At 45.2% G+C, this 20267-nt stretch overlaps 1 protein-coding gene across 1 annotated transcript in view; it reads right to left on the bottom strand.

Moving 5' to 3' along the window:
• The window catches only part of LOC136581726 (mucin-2-like), a 71943-nt gene that overhangs the window by 42808 nt on the left and 8868 nt on the right, over nucleotides 1–20267 (bottom strand). Inside the window, exons 2-12 of the mRNA XM_066582350.1 lie at nucleotides 19364–19601; nucleotides 19084–19210; nucleotides 18180–18267; nucleotides 17874–17983; nucleotides 15714–15921; nucleotides 13731–13853; nucleotides 13137–13257; nucleotides 10360–10498; nucleotides 7672–7697; nucleotides 2029–2107; nucleotides 296–368 (exon numbers count right to left, since the gene is read on the bottom strand). Coding sequence (XP_066438447.1) covers nucleotides 296–368; nucleotides 2029–2107; nucleotides 7672–7697; nucleotides 10360–10498; nucleotides 13137–13257; nucleotides 13731–13853; nucleotides 15714–15921; nucleotides 17874–17983; nucleotides 18180–18267; nucleotides 19084–19210; nucleotides 19364–19601 — 1332 coding nt within the window. The remainder of the gene's footprint in view (nucleotides 1–295; nucleotides 369–2028; nucleotides 2108–7671; nucleotides 7698–10359; nucleotides 10499–13136; nucleotides 13258–13730; nucleotides 13854–15713; nucleotides 15922–17873; nucleotides 17984–18179; nucleotides 18268–19083; nucleotides 19211–19363; nucleotides 19602–20267) is intronic.

Raw genomic sequence — 20267 nt, forward strand, 5'->3', positions numbered from 1 at the left:
CATATTCCGTCCAGCGTGGTGAAAGGGACCTGACGGATTCAATTAGGTCTGTCTCTACAAAGAGAGAAATGGGAGGGAATTGAGAGTGCTGATGAGGAGCCCCATCACACCTATGAGATATGAAATGGCCGGGAGTAGTTAGACCAATACCTCCACACCCAAACATCAAGGCAAATTGACATTGCGAATGAAAATATCGGAGCTTCCAAGAGGAAGACTAAAGTTACTGCATATAAAGATTCCATGAAACATTCACTTTTGATTGCTGTATGGTTAGGAAATAGTTTACACTCACCTGCGACATAGGGGAGTTGTTTTATCTGTCCATCCACAGTGATTTGTTCCTGCTTTGATAGTATTATTATCCCCTACAATATAGGAAAGTATTAGCAAATAGTCATGAAACATATATTATTTCATTGGGTGAGGAAGGTGGTCTATGACGAATAAATCCATTGATTTATCATTTTAGGAGTAATAATAAGAGGCTGAGGATAGCAAGATTTAAAGGGAAGTTATCACCACCATCTCACCCCTAAAACTAACTCCACTGGCTGATAGAGTATGAAAAATCAATCTCTTCAGGTCCTCTGTCTTTTTCTAACGAGCCCTTGTACCCCTGCATTTAGGTTCCAAGGTTATAGATTGTGATATATAAATGAGAAGAGAAGAGTCATTTGCCCAAGAAGAGTCATGCTGATTTATGAGCTGCCGATTTTAGCCCGCCCCCTTTCTCTGGATAAACAGCTTGTTGTATTCCTCATTACACAGAAATCCAATCAGGAGAAAGGAGGCGTGGTTAGCTCAGCATTTTATAAATCAGTGTGACTCTTCTCGCCTAGATGACTCTTCTCAGTTGCATATAGCACATTGTATATTGGCTCATTAGGAAAAGAGAAGGTGCTAGAAGTGATTGATTTCTCATCCCCTGCCTGCCAGTGAAATCAGTTTTGAAGGTGAGATGGTGGTAACAGGGTCTCTCTAAGGTGCTAATAAAATATTGTTTTTACTTTAACTCTTTAACGATACAGGACGTACAATTACAACCTGTGTAATTAGGGTTTGTACGGAGGATGATTGGAAGCCGATTCCGCTCCAGACAATGTGGGTGCTGGCAGTTTCTTACTGCTGACACCCACTGGCAATAGCAGCAATCAGTGTAAACGCTGATTGTGGCTGTTAACCCTTTAAGTGCTACTGTCAGATCTGTTAGCAGCAAACAGAACTCGCGTGATGTGATCGCGAGGTGCCGTTTGGATACCATGGCAGCATGGGGGCTTCTGAAGGTCCCCCAGTGCTGCCATGGCTGATTACCTATGAAGCCATGCCTGTGGCATAGTTTAATATAATGCCTGTCAAATTGTGGTTTAATGTAATAATATGGTATTACATTATACTGTATGAGTGATCAAACAATAGCAAGTTCAAGGCCCTTATGGGGACTAAATAAATGTTAAAATGAGTAAAAAAATATTATTCATTATTAGAAACAATAAAAGGAAGTAAAAATGCAACCCCATATTTATAATAGAAAAATGAAAACAATAAAAAACAAAAACATATTTGGGATCGCTGCATTCATAAAAGTCTGATCTATCTAAGTAATGCATTATTTACTCCTCACAATGAGCGTTGTCAGAAAAAAAATTACACAAAGCCAGAACTGCGCTGTTTTAGGCACTCCATCTCCAAGAAGAAATGTAATAAAAAGTGATGAAAATAAAGGTATTATTAAGTGAGTTTAGCCACAGCGGTCACATGCTTCCACCCAGCTATCTACCCACGGCAACGTGAGCCACTCAACTCTGCTTGGGGTTAAAAGTGGAAGTGAGTATGATCTATTTTTTTTATCTATTTTTTAATTTTATACCAGGCCCAGCTGCTGGAAAAGTTTTTATAGTCATGATAAAACCCCTTTGAGTAATTCCCTAATATACAGTACATAACAGTAATAATAACAGCAATTATAATGCTATTTGGAATTGTACCGCCATTTTAAAAATTTCATTATGAGCGCAAAAAACTCACATTTAAAGATGTGTAGACAACACTGCTGAAACACGTTTCTGTTGAGCTCACACCACATTTCTCAAATGTTCCCATCACACTTGCTTCATCCGGAAAGTCGGGACTCTAAATAACAACAATAACATGAAAAACAAATTAGCAATAAAGAATGATTATACAAGTTAGTAACTGCATCTCTCAAAATGTTGTGTATGATATGGCTATAGCTGTTGTAGAGGTGGCTACAAACATTTGGCGATGATCCATATCCATTTACTGTTATCTTTATACTATCTGAATATTTTTTTTAAAGGAGTTTTCCAGGACATGAAAAAACAGGGCTTAAAATAAGTAAACCTATCCCAGCGGCACCCCATCCAACGCTGCAGCCCCAGTGTCTGACACACAGAATCCAGAAGAAGTGGAGAGCAGTCATGTGCCATACATTGTGCATATGACCACTGACTACTCACAGGCTTCAGCAGCCAGAGAAGAATCACCACTAAAGCTGTTTTTTTAAGTCTCAGAAAGCCTCTTTAATCATGCAAAAATATTCATTTTTCTAGCAGATTCTGTATTTTGTGTGCCCTGAATAAATAAAAAGTCATCTAACAGTAACAGGGCCAATACATTTTTTCACCATAAAGGCACCACATACTACATACTGGTCAGATTGTCTGAAATACTGGTGGGTCTATGATAAGCTCAAGGTGGTAGAAGTACCCCAAAAATAAAATGATCCTAGGGTGTTCCACTGCAGGGTTGCGTGACAAGCCTACCATTCTACCAGCAGTTCACTGTCCTGCACTTCCTTGTCCTTACTTTCCATGCTGCATTGCACTGTCTCTGGTCCAATCAGCAGGTAGGCAGTATCAGAATGCCTACCCCTCCGATTTCCCAGGAAGATCAGGCATTTAGAGACATTCTGGCAAATGGTTAGTAAAGCCACTTTATGTGTGTGTTATGTGAGCGCACACATAGATACACACCTACATGCTGTAACAGGAAAGTCAGAGATTATGGAGATCATTATTACTATCTGCAGATCTGTCAGCCTGCAGCCTATAAGTGCACAGCAGCCACCAGTGAGGATAGCCCCCCCCCTTTGTTGCTATGGAAATGTCCCTGTGTCCTTGTTACTATGCCTTGTATCTAACAACAGATAGTGAATTGCAGAGAAGCTGGAAGATCCATAGTGCCAGTCAGTTCAAATATGATTTACAGTGGTAAAGCAACAACATTTTTAATGCAAGTAAGTTGTAGAAATGAAGAGACAAACACAACTTAGTACATGAGCGTAAGTTGTCTCAAAGGTTAGTGCTCTTTTAAGGTCTTCTTACATGGACTGAACATTTGGCCCAGAATGTTCCCCCCCAACTTTTGTCTACCTGAGAATCGGATTGTAAATTCACCAATGATGTACTGATGAATGAGCAATGCAAACACTCATTTATTGGGTGATCATTCAGTTTCAGCGAACATAAAACAGATATTTTTGGTATAACTTACCGTAAAATTTCTTTCTCGTCACGTTCATTGGGGGCCACAGCCTAGACCATGGGATATAGCCACTGCCCTAGGAGGCGACACTAAGCAAAAAAAGTGTTAGCTCCTCCCCGCTGGCTATATCCCCCCTGCAGGCACTCAGCTAATTAGTCTGTCTGCAAGCAGTAGGTAGCCAGTGGGAGTACATTTATACATATTGTGTTATATACATACCAAACATAAATCTGGTGTAATTCTTTGCCACCAAAAAAATGACCGAAGAACAGAGAGTTCCGGCAACCGCCTAAATAATAAGGGGTGGGTGCTGTGGCCCCCAATGAACGTGACGAGAAAGAAATTTTACGGTAAGTTATACCAAAAATATCTGTTTCTCGTCCGTATCATTGGGGGCCACAGCCTAGACCATGGGACGTTCACAAGCAGTCCCGAAAAAAACATATACTGGGTGGGCACTGCACGTGCGGTCAAACGACTGCCGCCTGCAGGATTTTCCGTCCAAGAGCGGCATCGGATGATGCGGCTATATGGACTCTATAAAATTTCGAAAATGTATGCACGGACGTCCAGGTGGCTGCCTTGCACACCTGGAGGGCTGAGGCTCCATGACGGACTGCCCAGGAGGCCCCCACCGCCCGTGTGGAGTGGGCCGTAACCCGAAATGGTGGCGAGCGTCCCGAGGCTCGATATGCTTCCGTTATCAGGGACCTTATCCACTTTGATAGGGTGACTTTTGAGGCTGCTAGGCCCCTTCGAGTCCCCTCCGGAATAACGAAGAGGGAGTTGGTCTTGCGGAAATCCCTTGTTCTCTTCACATAGGTTCTCAGCGCCCTTACTACGTCCAGGTGGTGTAGTAGTTTTTCCTTTTTGTGTACTGGATTTGGACAAAAGGAGGGCAAAACGATTTCCTCATTAATATGAAACTGAGAGACTACTTTTGGTAAAAACTCGGGTGATGGTCTTAGTACCACTTTGTCCTGATGAAAGGCCATATATGGTGTTTGTATAGACAGTGCCGCTAGTTCCGAGACCCTTCGGATCGATGTGATGGCGACGAGGAATGCCACCTTCCAGGTTAGTAACCGCATCGGGATTTCCTTGAGCGGCTCAAACGGCTGGTCCGTAATAGTGTCTAACACGAGATTGAGCTCCCAAGTTTGGACCGGAGGCTTAAACGGGGGTGTTGTATGGGCAACTCCTTGCAGGAAAGTCCGTACTGCCATCCTGTTTGCAATTGGTCTTTGGAACAGTACCGTTAGTGCTGATACCTGGCCCCTCAGCGACCCTACCCTTAATCCTACTTCAAGGCCTGATTGTAGGAATGCAAGAATCCTGGACACCGAAAATTGCATTGGTTGTAAACGCCTCTCCTCGCACCAGATGAAGAAGCGCTTCCAGACTCTATAGTAGATTGCTGACGAGGCTGCTTTCCTGGCTCGTATCATTGTCTGGATGACATTCTCCGCATAACCCTTCCTTCTCAATACCTCGGTCTCAACGGCCAGGCCGTCAAATGTAGAGACCTGGAATCCGGGTGAACAAAAGGCCCCTGGGATAGCAGGTCTCTTCGCTCCGGAAGGTGCCACGGTGTGTCGTACAGCATCTCCATGATGGCCGCGTACCAGCTCCTTCTTGGCCAATTTGGTGCTACCAATATCGCCGGTCGTCCTTCCTGCTTGATTTTTCCCAGGATCCTCGGTATGAGTGGGATTGGCGGGAATACGTATAGGAGTTTGTACTCCCTCCACGGAATTGTCAGGGCATCGGTTGCCGCTGCCTGTGGGTCCCGGGCTCGGGACACAAATGGGTGTATCTTGCAGTTCAACCGTGACGCCATGAGGTCCACATCTGGTGTGCCCCATTTCCGGCATATCGTCTGAAAAATTTCTGGATGCAGGCCCCATTCGCCGGGATCTATCCTTTCCCGGCTTAGGTAATCCGCCATCCAGTTTTCTACTCCGGGGATGTACACCGCGGATATTGAGCTTAGATACCTCTCTGCCCATGTCAGTATGGCTGCCACCTCGCTCATTACCGACGAGCTCCGTGTCCCACCTTGCCGGTTGATATAGGCCACCGCTGTGGTGTTGTCCGTCTGAATGCGTACGCTTTTTCTCTTGAGACTGGGCCCGAAGTGTTGGAGCGTCCGGTAGATAGCTCGCAGTTCTAGAATGTTTATGTGAAGCCTTGCCTCTCTTTGTGACCACTCTCCCTGAACCGATTGGTCCCTCAGTGTTCCGCCCCAACCCGAAAGGCTGGCGTCCGTCGTCACTACTGTCCATTGCCTGGGGCCCAACGGTCGCCCTGCCTGCAGTCTGCCAGGTCTCAGCCACCATTTCAGTGACCCTCGGACCTGAGGGGTTATCTGGATCTGCCGTTCCAGGGTCAGCCGGGACCCATCCCAGCGTGACAGTATCAGGTGTTGTAACATCCTTGATCGGAACTGAGCGAAGGGGATTGCCTCGAATGCTGCCACCATCTGGCCCAGGATAGCCATGCAGTATCTGATGGTCAGTGGTTTCCCCTGCCTTAGGGACCGGACGCTCTGCCGGAGCTTGTGTGCCTTTGCTTGAGGTAGCCGGATCCGGTGGAGGCTGGTGTCGAATATCATGCCCAGAAATTGCAAACGTTGTGTTGGTTTTAGGCATGACTTTTCGTGGTTCACTATCCAGCCGAATTCTTGTAGGGTTTTTATCGTGACGTTCAGGCTCCTGACGTTGTCGTCCAACGATGGTGCTTTTATTAGTATGTCGTCTAGGTATGGAATAGCTTCTATACCTTCCGCATGAACTAGCGCCATCACTGCTGCTAGTACCTTCGTGAAAACTCTTGGTGACGTAGACAGGCCGAATGGCAGCGCCGTAAACTGAAAGTGCCTTCCCTGTGTTTCGAAGCGGAGGAATTTCTGATGTGTTTCCCGGATTGGGATATGAAGGTAGGCGTCCTTGATATCTATCGAGGACAGAAATTCCCCCGGCTGCATGGATGTTATCACGGACTTGACTGACTCCATCCGGAAATGTTTTGTCCTGACGAATCGATTCAATCTCCTTAAGTCCAGGACCGGTCTCACTCTGCCATCCTTTTTGGGTACTAGGAAAAGGTTCGAGTAGAACCCTTGCCTCTCCTGGGCTCCTGGCACTGGTTTCACAACCCCTTGTGCTAGTAGGTTCTGTACTGCTTGTTGTAAGTTGGCTACCCCTTCCGGAGAGGACGGCACTCTGGACTTGCAGAAAAAATTCCGTGGGAGGGTTGTGAATTCGATTGAGTACCCGGATGTCACAATCTCCTGTACCCACTTGTCGTTCACGCGCCTCCCCCATGTCTCCCAAAATTGGGAGAGTCTGCCCCCCACCCTGGTGACACTGGGTGGGGGCAGTGCCTCATGCCATGTTTTTTGGTCCCGCCATTTTCGATGTTCCGGGTCGTGGTCGCCACGTCTGTTTTGTTTTAAATGAGGGGCCCCTCTTTGACTCTGCAGGGGTTCTCGTAGAGTGGGACCACTGCCCCGCCCCTGGGCGGGATGGAAAGCGCCGAAAGGGCCTAAAGAACGGCTTCTTTCTTAATGGGGCCTTCTCCTTCCTTGCCGCCATTTGCGGTAGTGACGTGCTCTTGCCGCCTGTGGCATCCTTTATCATGACATCCAGTTTGGGGCCGAATAGTCTGTCTCCTTCAAACGGCAATTTCGTTAGCGCTATTTTGGACGCTGTATCCGCTGACCAGCTCTTCAGCCAGAGTGTTCTCCTTGTCGCTACCGATGCGGCGGACGCCCGGGCCACAAATTTGGCTGCGTCAAGCTGAGCTGTGCATACAAACTTATTTGCCTGTATGATATTATCTGTCAGCTCGAGCAACTCGCTTGGTGGAGCGCCTGCTATGATGTCTTTCCGTAATTGTTTGGCCCAGGCTGTGGAGGCCTTACTGACCCATGCAGCCGCAAATATCGGTTGCAAGGCTGTGCCTGTGGCTTGAAACACTGTTTTTGCCAAGGTGTCCAGCTTCCTGTCTTGCGGGTTCGCTAGCGTCGCTACTTCGGCTGTTGGCAATGCTGTGCTCTTAGCTAGTCGTGACACGGGTGGGTCGACTACTGGAGGTACCGCCCAACTCTTTTTCAAGCCCCCTGGGAACGGGTAAGTAATTTCCCAAGTCTTCCCGGGTTGCCTGAATTTTTTATCCGGGTTCTGCCACTCCTTGTTAAGGGCTTCCGAGAAATCCGGGTGGTCCGGAAAGACCTGTCGTGATTTCCTCTGTCGTCTAAACGACACCGTGGACGGGGCCGTTTCTACTGTTTCTTCCGTAACCTGGAGGGTTTCCCTTACGGATATCACCAGGCTGTCCATTAGGCTGGCTAGGCGTGACACTTGCTCTTCGTCTAGTTCAGACATTGACGAGGCATCAGAGCGGTCGTAGTCTTCCGACCCGCTGCCCTCACCTGCCGTTTGTGCCGTGTCATGGGATGCCCGAGAGCACGACGCTCGTGGGGACTCATGGTGAGCCCGGGCCTGTCTTGTAGAATATCGGGATCGCGACGAGTGCCGTGATCTATGATACGTATGCACAGATTCTCTGGAGCCGTGGGAGCCGTGAGAGTCCCCGGACCGCCTGGCCCTGGGGGACCTACCTGACCTCCTGGTGCGCCGTGACCTCCGGGGGGAGTCCTCGCTACTGCGGGACCTCCTCCTCTTGCGTGTCCTCCCTTGTGCGTATTCCGAGGAGGACGCGTCGGAGCTAAGCTCTAACCGGCGTAAAATTGCCGCAGAGGATGAGGCCAGGCCGGAAACGGCAGCAGCCAGGGACCTTGCCCATTGGGGCTCGGGCCCTGGCTCCACAGGGGCGGCGGGGGGCACCGGAGTCCCTGGGGGAGCGCGTGCCGTGGTGCATCCCGCGCAGCGGGGGTCGGTTTGACCGTACGCAAATTTAACGCTGCATGTAGAGCAAGCGTAGTGCTTCACCCTCCCCTTGGCCGGGCTGGAACCCTCTGATCTGGGGTCAGACATGGTAACACAACACAATTTGCAACTGGTGGGTACCGTTTACAGGAATGCCTGCAGGGGGGGGGGGAGGGCGAGGGGAGAACACCGCAAAGTGCCGCCTTGGGCAAGGCTTACCCGGTCTGGCAGCTGTTTGTGCGGTTCCCCCGGTCCAGCTGGAGCCTCTGGTCCTGACATTTGAATGTTGTCGGGAGTCGACGCGGGTACACACACACGACCTCGTAGCGTTGGTGACCCGGCAGGCGTTGTGGCAGGGACTTGCTGCGGCGTTGTCACTGCTGCTGGTGCCCGAGACAGGAGGTGCTGCTGCTGTCCGGATGCTTCTCCACAGCAGAGGGACACTGCAGAGCTGGATGGCTGCCGCTCAGAAGCGCTGCTGCCCCTCAGGCGGGCTGCTGCTCAGGCGGGCTGCTGCTCAGGCGGGCTGCTGCTCAGGAGGGCTGCTGCTCAGGAGGGCTGCTGCTGCGGGCTCGGAGAGCTGCACAGTGCCAGGCTCCGGCGTGCGTGTCGGCAAGCTGACACGCTGTGCTGTAGAGAGCGGCCATTCTTCTTCCTGGCTGCCCTTTTTAAGCTTGCCGCGCTCGGAGGGGGCGTGGCCTGGCCGGGAAGCGTCCCCGTGACCCGGAAGTGACGTCTTCCGGCAGTGACGACGGCGCTCCGCCCCCCGGAGCGCCGCGCCCGGAAGTGGCTTGCCGGCCGGCGCCCCGGCGTCCTGCCCTGCCCTGCTCCGCTTCTATCCCTGCCAAGGGAGAAACTGCCGCCGCTGCTGCCTCTCTGCCGTCTGAGCGTTGTGATGCCACGTATCCCAGGTAACCTGCTTCTTGTTCCGCTGCCGCCACTGCGAGGAGGGAGTCCCGAGTGACTATTTTCTGGTGCTTCTCATGTGGGGTCCCAGGTGGAATGCTGCCCTCGCTTAGTCCCAAACAGGGTATTGTTCTGGGGGCCACAGCCTGTCCACACGTCGACAGCTCCAGCAGTGCTGCCCCCTACGCGTCACCGTCAGACAGTGCGCTACTCCAGGGAGGGGGAGCCCTATGGCTGGCGGGTAACCGACTCAGATGCGCATTGCATGGTCGGGCCCCTTTTTCTTCTCTGGGTGAGACGCCGCAGTAGTGGTGGAGACACCCCCTGCCTGCGTCTCCCCCGGGAGGCCAGTAAAGCCAGGGAAAAGCCCCGACTCCCCGGATTCCCGCGAATAGCTTTTCCTACGTCTGCCTCCTAGCAGACACTAAGCTAAAGACTAATTAGCTGAGTGCCTGCAGGGGGGATATAGCCAGCGGGGAGGAGCTAACACTTTTTTTGCTTAGTGTCGCCTCCTAGGGCAGTGGCTATATCCCATGGTCTAGGCTGTGGCCCCCAATGATACGGACGAGAAAATCCTTGTTCATTGGTGGTACATCTCCCCAAGTGAACAGGGAGATAGATGTCTGACTGGTCTATGGGGACAAATAATTATAGTAGCAATTGTACCTGTGCAAAAGAACATTAAACGAACACAGATCGGCGTGTGTGTTGAATGGCACTCATTACATTGGACCAAGAGCTTGGCTTGTCTTAAAAGATGGTTATGTCTACATATAGGCGGCTAGGACAGCAAACTGAATCCTTAACCCAGATAAGGGAAAGCCTAGCTGTAGCTCTGCCCAGGGCAATGCCAGAAAGCCTAGATTGTCTCTTAAAATCCTGGACACTTGTTTCTCATAAGTTTGGAGACTCAAAAGTTACACAAAAAAGTACTATAGGCCTCTGAATCTCATTAAGGCCACCCCTTCAATGGTTAGTTTGCTATACTGCAAAATATTTTCATTACCAGCCCTATTCCATGTACGTTCTCATTATGTATTAGTTAATGACTTACCGTGACCAGGGCATAAATACAAACTCCATGAAATCGATATGTGTCAGTATCGAATGTTGTGACAACAGAACCACCTTCTATGGAACATCTACCTGGGCAAGGAGAGTCTTTACAGCTCCACTGCCCCATTTGGCACTCACTATAATAAACAAGAAGCAAAAGAAATTCTAAATCAGACATCGGACAGAGTTTTTAGCATTACTATGATGCAACACTATATTTCAAACAATCAATTTAAAGGCATTTTATGAGAATAGAAAAATGTCTGATTTTATCCTAAAACGATGCAACTCTTATACTTTGGCTTTGTGTGTATCGCAGCCCAGCCCCATTGAAATGAATAATACTGATCTGCTATACCAGACACAACTTATGGGTGAGACTGGTGCAGTCTGCTTTTTGCGGCAGATAAGACTAATATGGGTTTCCATGCCATGCACAATGACGAATGTACTGTACTGAGTTTGTGGATTAGCAAATAAGGCATCTTTTACACTATATAGGTGGAGACTATTGTCTTTGTCCTTTGTGGTTTTATTGCTCAAGAGTTAATCATGGATAATTGAGTAAAAATAAAAATCTCACAGGTCTAGAAGCAAAGAAAAGCTTGTAACCCAATAAAGGTTCCATGAGCCAAAACGATAAAAATATGATGGCCCAGACGTCTATAAGAAATAATTACTTGGCTGCCGGTAACACTGGAAGGAACCAAGAGATTAGCATATTTTGCACTACTTGTCCTTATGAATTCTATTATCACATGGATAAGGAAGTTGTGATATAATATGACTCATTGTGAAAGGTAAGGGTATTTAATAGCAAATTGATCAAATTATAAGGCAGTTAGTATTAATTGTTATGGCTTTTTTGCCATGTCATAATATTCTGTATTGTATAAAATGCACAAAAGAAGATTTTTTTTTAAATTGTAGTTAATTGTTAATTTGCTTATGTGGTAAGGGTTCGCACAGTGGCAGCTAATGGGAGTTCATGTTGGGTATTCTTTCATTAGAATTGACCTACATGAACCTCCACATCTTATCTGTGGGCTACCCTTGTTCTTTGGAGTCCGGTCTCGACCAATCTTATTATATATTTTTTTCACTAACCCTATGGAGGTTACTGTATATCTGGACCTCCTTGATAGTTCCTTCTTTTTTTCTTCTTTGTGAGGACTCTTCAAGGTAGTTTTGTGCCACAAAAACTTCTTAAACACTCTCCTTCTATCCCTGGAGGTCTGTACTTAGCTTGCACCAATCTAAGGACCTGTATTGTCTGGATGGCCTACCCTTGATACCGAGTGATGGCGAACTTATTACACAACTACGATTAAGTCGCCCTACCTCGTAGTGTCTCCACAATACGCTAAATGTTGTTTGTCTTCCTTTTGGTTCCAACCCCCAGTTTTAATTGTATTTAATAAAATGTATAGTTTTAGGGTGTTCTGTGACTGTGGTAAGAGTTATTACTATGCCTAAACTCTATGTTCCCAACTAGTGGAATGTGTACCCAAAGGTGTACATGCCATGTCTCTAGGTGGTACTTTTCTAAAAATTGTTCATAGCTCCCAACGTAAGTGTATCATTGGATAATGACATGTTATGGAACCTGTCATGAGATTCATGTTGCCTAAACTATGGTCTGCATGAAATCCCAACAGGCGCCATCATTGCAGTGAACTATATTTTACTCCGGACACTGCGGGTAGTTTAAAAAGGAGATGGAAGTGGGGAGAAGAGTCATTGGGATGGCATCTTAAAGGCTTTTACACACCATGCTTGTCTAAATTGACTGGTATTTCTCTACGCACAAATACATCTTAAATGGGTTTTCCAGGCAAATACTATTGGTGACTTATCCTCAGGTATAAGTGACTCGTCAATAATTGATCAGCCAGGGTCCACCGCTTGGGCCCCCAGCCAATCAGCTGAACGGGTGCCTGCTGTCAGCGCCGCAACACACATGGAGCAGAAGCAGATAGCTGTGTAGTGGCCGGCGCTTGTATCTGCAGGTGCAACCAGCATTGATTTTAGTTAACGGGAGCTGAGTCTGTAATTACAAGAGCCGACCACTACACTTTGGTCAGAGTTATCTGCTTCTGCTCCATGCCCCTGTCTGTTGTGGCACTGATAGCAGGTGCCATTTGTCCTGACTGGTGGACCCTGGCCATTAACTATTGATGACCTATCCTGAGGATAGGCCATCAATAGTATTTCACTGGAAAAGCCCTTTAAATGTACCCACAGATTTTGGAGGAGATGGACAACCATCTAATGTGTATGATAGTGTATCATCTCTCCCCTGATGGCAAATGCCAGGGGAGAAATCTTCAGCAGTTCACAGCGCGCTCCTCTTAATAAATTTGGTGTTTGAAATGCCTGTCTTCATAAATGTGGGCCACAAATTTCACTTCTACAGACTTAATCTAATTAATAAAACTCAAGACATTCCATTTCTGAAAACATCCTGGCTGTTTTATGATTTCTTGAAGTTAGGTCATGGAAATGTGTAACTACAGTAAAGATCCCATTAGCGATAAAGTACCAGCGAATACCATGCATGGCTACATTATTTTGGATCAAAGTGGTCCAGCACTCTTCAATATATTACTGGATAACCCTAACTGAAGGATACTGTTGTTATACACAAATCATTAGTGTGACCAAGTAGTGATTGTGAAAGTCTTTCCGTCAATCCTTTGTCCCCTCTGTACAGAATGAAGAACCTGACGTACAGCGGATCAAATAACTTCCATCATTGTTCATTTTCTTACTCACCAAAGACTGCACTCTGTGCTAATATGATCTCCCGGGCTATAGACCTGCCCATTATAAAAACAAGGGCAGTCGCTGACTGGGACACAGGTGGAATTGTTAGAAAGGTCATCAAGGACAGTGCCTGAAAGATATAAGAATTATGTTAATATCATGCTATTACAGTCAGAATACATGTACACATCACCCTCATTTATAAGAGCCCCCTATCTTGCATTTCATAAACTGCTCTGGAAAAATAGAAGCTGCACTGTGATTGGTTGCTAGAACCATACCGATGCAGCAGTTTTGATAAATGAGGTCCATAGTCTACTTACAATATTAAAGAGGTTCTTCACTTTGGATTATTTCTACTCATTAGAAGGATCCCTTAACTACAAACTGATTGCAAAGTAACCCCCACTGATCATCTGTAAGCTATGGGGAAACCTGGGAGTAACTGTTCTATTTCAATGCAGCACCTCCATAGGACAGATTAAACATTACACAGTGTGCATTCAAGTCTGTGTGGAGTGGGTTATCCCATAAAAACCCCTTTGATATAATGCTGGCTATATCTATTTAAATCTAGTCTCTGCACGTTGAGCATTGAATTACCTTGTGGGCAGAAGCATCCATACACACAGTGTGAAGTACAGGTATATAGGGGGTTGGAGCATGTAGGACTGCATGGACTAGCACATTCTTCATACATTTGGTTGGATAGACATGAGTCCAAGGCTGTATTAAGAAAAATAAACAGTATTTAAATACAAATTCAGGGTCAGTAAAAAATTTAATCTCAACATTGAAAACCCTGAAGAACATTTAATTTTATTGTGTGCATAAGACAAGAGAGAAAATGTTATAAATTGATCTTCCTGAACAGAAGAGTAATTTGAAGCTCTGAAGCAAATTCTGTAAAGTCATTTATAGTACTGCTCTGCTGATATGGGCAGAGGGACCTTCTGGGCCCTCTTAGAGTCTAGGGGACAACTGCAACTTCTGCAATCCCTGTGGTTATACACCTGTATCTGGATTACTTGGAATGTACACTGAGTGGCCAGTTTTTTTAAAGACATCCATCTACTAGTGTGTTGGACCTCGTTTGGCCTACAGAACCATAGCAATTCGTTATGGCATCCATCCACAGATATCAGAGGTCCTATGGTGTGCCAAGAAAACATTACCCAAACCATTATTTCGTCTTTGCGCTCCGAGCGGGGTATGCAGAAGACAGGCGGAGCCGCCTGTCTTCTGCATCCAGCTGTTCTCTGCTCGGAGCACTTACCTGGTATACAGCTGGGCGCCCAGAGCGGGTATGTAGAAGACAAGCAGGCCTCTTGTCTTCTGCATCAAGTTGTTCTCTGCTTGGAGCACTCAGATGTATACCAGCTGAGCACTCTGAGCGGGGTATGCAGAACACAGCTGGACCGCTGTGTTCTTTATACCCCAGCTGTTAACAGAGCACTCAGCTGGTATACAGCTGTGTGCTCTGTGTGGGGTATGCAGAACACAGCTGGACCGTTGTGTTCTTCATACCCCCGCTGTGTTCATGGAGCGGGATACAGCTGAAACAATAGTATCAGCTGTATCCTACTGTGAACTCCTGATAAGGCCGATTATCGCTCAAAAGACAGCTTTGAGCGATTTTTGAGTGAGAATCCTTGTGTCTAAATCAGCCTTTATCTTTCAATTAATCATCTATCAGCACAGGTGTGACAACAGTATTGCCCCATCCAGGAAACTGCAAGTCAAATGATGAATTGCAAAATATAGCAACATAATAGTCGGCTATAGTAATTTAAGGCAGAGAAATCATGAAAAAATTCAGAAAGCATTGAATGTCACCTAATCACATATTGTCACGTAATTGTATGCTATATCCCTCTTGTGAACTATGTAGTTGTATTTCCCTTTGTGATTTTATTACGGGCATGTTTGCATTCTAAGCCACATTGTGAGCAGGGTGCTTGATTCTGTTACACCCCATGAGGCAGGACGCTATGTCTAAATACTGTGTGAGGTTACTGGCTGAAGAGCATTAACATTGTTGTAGTTAGGACTAGGTAAGTGGACTATAATGCCCCTTTACACAGGACGATTCTCGTTTAAACGAGCACACTAGTGGGTAAAGTCGCCACTAGTCGTTCGCGCTCATGCAGAATGTTTAGACAGGCAGATCATAGCTGAGAATCGCTCACTTCCCGCTCAGCGCTTCACATTGCTATGTTACACACTAAGCGGAGGGTGTTTAGACGATGCAAGAAGTGAGCGAAGGAGCGAAGATTTTTATGCTGGCTGAAACTAAGCGACAAGCGAAAATCAAACGAAAAGTGCCCGATGGCTTCACGTTTAGACGTAACGATTATTGCGCACTTTCGTTCATTTTGAGCGACAATCGTTACATGTAAATAAGCCATAACTCTCTTGCTGAGGGAGTGATGGCAAATGTGTTCTGGGCGCTAGGTGGTGGGGTGGGCACCAACAGAACACTTTGCATTGGCCAGGGCTAGGCAGCGAATGAATCTTTGGTGAAGGAAAGCCTAACTATGACAAAGCCTCTTGCCACAACCACTGTATTTTCTTAAGAGTACTCACGACATAAGTTCTTGTTCCTCCAATTGTTTAGTGGTTGGAAGCAAAGGGCACATCTGGTGGAATACTCGGAGAGGGTGGCACATGCACAGTTTTTGTCCCCAGGAGCATCACATTGTTGCAGATCTTGTTGGCATCTTTTAAGAAATTGGGTCTTGTCAACCAGACAAGCAGAAGAAACTTGCTGCAGAAGATCTAAACATTCATTTTCCTATAAACAGAAGAAATAATATAGTTAATATCTAATAAATACAATGCAGTATTTATAAATCTTCACTGGGAAGCTCTATTTGATCACAATATACCAAGAAAACCAAGGCACGATGCAAAAGATACAAATGCCAAGGGGAAATTTCAATGCCCAGCAAATAAATAGAGCTGAGACAGTAACATTGGACAGCTCTAATCAATTTCTTCCTGAAGGTTTTGAAACTATTATTTTCGGTTGCCCTTCAGTTCAGAGGAACCCCTTTTGTCATTATATTATGGTATGTCCACCTGTACAAACAGTATGTTTACTGCATCAGGTGATTGAATATTAGAAAAATGAAGCAACTTTACAAGTACATAGTTTTGTGTATACATGTTTTATGCAGACCTATATGTCTCCATGGTTACAGACTACATAAAAAAACAACGTAGTCGGATCTTTCAGTTATTTCATTTCTAGTCTATTTTTAATCTATTCCCCATTTGTCACTGTCTGTAGATTAGTGAGAAGAAGGGTACAGATATGGGTCTTTGATCCAAGAATTTATTCTGATCTCCGTATCTGGAGTCCAGAGGAAATTTTTCCACCTAATATGAGACAATTGGCTACTGCCTCATAGGGTTTTTGGTCTATCTCTAGATTAACACTGTATGATTATGTGGGACTTGATAGGAAGACGGAACAATGCCTCTGCAGTGCCACCTCTTGGAAGGCATTATTCCTGCAAGTCAATGTCAGACCTTTAACAAGCCTTGTAACAATGACTAGGAAGCCAAAGTCTGAGTCTTTTCCAGAAGGAAATGATAAACCATCTACAGACAGCTGTTTCAGGGGGTTGGTCCCTCATTATTGTGCAGTAGGCGTGCTGGTTTGGTTAGGTAAGAGGTCTTTTATGTAGGTTGGGAAGAGTATGGTTTTTCCTTAGGAAGAGCACTTGGTGATGAGATTTATAAGGCCATCCATGCTCATAAGGAGAAGAAATACCCTTCCTGACTACATCAAAGGTCTCTCACCCAATCAAGCCAGCAAACCTACTGCACACTGGCGAGGGGCAAATACCCCCAAACAGCTGTCTGTGTATAGTTTATTATTTCCTTCTGGAGACGATTCTGACTTTGGTTCATAATTCTCAGTCATTGTTACAAAGCTTGTTAAAAGGTCTGACATTGACTTTCAGGAATCCTATCTTCCAAGAGGTGGCACTACAGAGGCATTGTTCCATCTTCACATTAACACAAATTGTCTGTAACCATGAAGACATGAAGGAGTGTACAGGAGCTGTATATATTATATATATATATATAGCCTTTAAAGTTTGTATAAACCCTGTTAAGGGCGACCCCACCTCACGAACCTTGGCAACCCTGACTTAGCTGGTGATAGGGAATAATGGCAAAGATTACATGACACTCAATAAATAATAGTCCACAAAGGTGTAGGGAGTAAGATCTTTAAGCACCTCAGATAAATAAGTAAATCACCAGCAGACTTGTGTTGACTGAGCTGCAGGTCAGGATCAGTAGCTGCCGACAAAACCAGAAACACCTCCTGACCAAAAGTATAACTGGATTCCTCTGTGAGGAAGAGCCAGATAAAATATACACCAACTGAAAGATAATTGGCTGGCTGGGATGCCCACTTTTCTATCTATCTATCTATCTATCTATCTATCTATCTATCTATCTATCTATCTATCTATCTATCTATCTATCTATCTATCTATAAACCAATAGAGAAGTGTCCCCGTTGATGTCCAATGCCAAAATACCAGTGAGCATGCACCAGATTTCAGGATCATGTAAGCCGGGGCTGACGCCAACCCAGTCCTGAGTCTCATTCATGGGTTGCGAGACATAAAGGTATGATTGTAACTTTACTATCTCTATTATTTATATAGTTTAACAATATGGAGATTTAGAGATATAAATGCAAGAAAATGAACTATCACTTACATATTTATTGCTGTCTAAGATGCTTCTTTGTGGCATATGAAGAGGGCAGATGTCATTAGGATCATCAATCTGTTGCAAGTTGGCATATTGATAAGGTGTCAACATTTTCCCTATAAAATGTATGCAAGTCAGGTTATTTACAATGGTGGAGAGTCGCTACATTTCATCAACTATGATTTACGATTCTATGATTTAGGGTCCAGAAAGGCCACCAAAAAAAGAGTATGTGAAAGAAGCCTAAAATAAAACTTCAGTGAATGGCCTGAGAAAATCTAGAAGTTTAGAATGTAAATCTTCAAAAATTACCATTCACTACAAAGTCATCTTTGTGAACACCATTAAAGTTTCCGCAAAGTCCACACGTCCTGTTCATGTATTTCCTGTCTACTTCCACCTACATGATAGGAAATAACGAATTATTGTCAAGAAAAATTAAGATGACTTTTAGTTTCCTCCTTGTATCAATGATTGAATCTAACAGTATAGCAGTTAGTACATAGATGAAGTTCAAGTACAATATAGGCTGATGAACAATTTACTATTAAAAAAGTAGCTTTATGAATCACAACCTAAATATAGATACAGTATTTCATGAAAATAATTTGGACAGTTTTGTATAATTCATGCATGCCCAGTGTCTGAAGTTACCATCAAGGTGTAACTTTAAAGAGGACCTGTCATGTCCTCATGTCGGCAGGGTACGGCTGCATTTGCAGCCACAGCCCTGCTGATTCCAAGGAAGTCACTCCTTTCCCTCTATTCTCTCCCTTTCCCTTGTAAAGACTCTTCTCAGGTTCAGTTTCCAGGGCTGTGAATGTGTCAGGTGGGTGGTCTCCACTACTCACTGCCAATGGGTGATGTCAGACTTGAGTGGGGCAACCGCCTACTTGACACATTGATACCTAAACTAAGAAGCGCCCATACGGAGGAACGGGAAGAAGTACAGTGAAAAGACAGACATTGTTAGCGTTAGCGTGGCCGTGGTTGCATTAACTACGCAGTCAGACCCGCTGACATGAGGACATGACAAGTCCTCTTTAAGATTTAGGTCCCCAATGCATAATGTACAAAAAGCCCCCACCAACCATGTGCCAATCCTAATACTATTGTTTTCTTCTTCAGGCCCCTTCAGGCACCACAAGCTGGGTACAACTGCTACCTTTGCACCCACCAATGCCACATTTCTGCTGGCAACATATATCTCACTTACCATAAGATTACTGTCACTGTTCCAAGTCACTGTTAGCTCGAAACCTTTTTGTTTTGCAAAAAGTTTTGTTATCGCTCCAGTTTTGAAAATTTCAATTCCACTTGTGGTGTACGGCAGATTAATTTTCCTAGGAAAAATAAAACCATACAAAATCAGTAAAACGATGGTTGAGTGGTGTAAGTGTAAGAAAAGTCCTGACAAATACTTCTTGCATCTTTCAATAAACTGGGCATAAACGATTGCATCACAGACCGTTTAACGTACAAGTTTGTAGACTTACTTTCCCATGATTGCTATTGTGTTTCCACTGACCACCACGTTGACAGTTCCAACCTGAATCATAATCCTTGTAATTGAAGATCCACCAGATCTCTGAACTTGGATGTTGAAGTCCGGGGTGTTACTGTCGCAGACAGTAGCAAAAATATAGTTGCAGGGTCCTCTGAACTCATAGAGATCATTGTCAAAGGTGAAAAAATGATTGTTCCCCCATGTGGAACAAATTCCTTTACTGGAGCCTGGAGACACAAGTGATAATTAGTTAGAATGTGACTGCTACATATGCACAGTGCTCAGCTGTACATTTTTATAGCCAAGTCATTTACTCCAATGAACTAATGTCCGAATGTTTTTTAACCTTTGAGGACTGCATTTATTTCAGTAGGGTTAAGTATTATAAAGTATGGACACATATTGGTCCTCATTTTATAGAGGCCACTCTTTAAGATGAACACTTTTCAGTGGCATTTTGTGTGGTTGTCTCAAAAAGTTCTCACAATACTGTAAATACTTTCACTCATTTTTCTGCCCATAGGAGGCAGTATTAGTAGTTTTAGCTGGTAAAACAATCAACATGATTTATCAAGCTGTCAGGATTTAAAAAGTAACAAGTGAAGAGTCACCAAAGCTGGCGTTACTTCACTTCCATCCAAATTATTGAGGAATAGAAATCTCCGCCCATGTTAAGGAAAAATAGTTTAAATCCAGTGCCCAATGAGGAGGCTTGATAATTGTGAGATTTCGCAAAGCCTCTTTTAACATCTTTACACTCTTGTCACTATAATCGCTCTTTAAAGCTTAGTGCATGAGCTGAAAGTAGGTGACCCCCTGTGTCCAGGAATGTAAGCGTTATACTTACCTCCCCCCACTGTCAGTGCTTAAACCGGCTGCTGTAGGGCATTGAG

This window comes from Eleutherodactylus coqui, chromosome 11 (genome assembly GCF_035609145.1).
Source record: "Eleutherodactylus coqui strain aEleCoq1 chromosome 11, aEleCoq1.hap1, whole genome shotgun sequence".
Taxonomy (NCBI): Eukaryota; Metazoa; Chordata; class Amphibia; order Anura; family Eleutherodactylidae; genus Eleutherodactylus; species Eleutherodactylus coqui.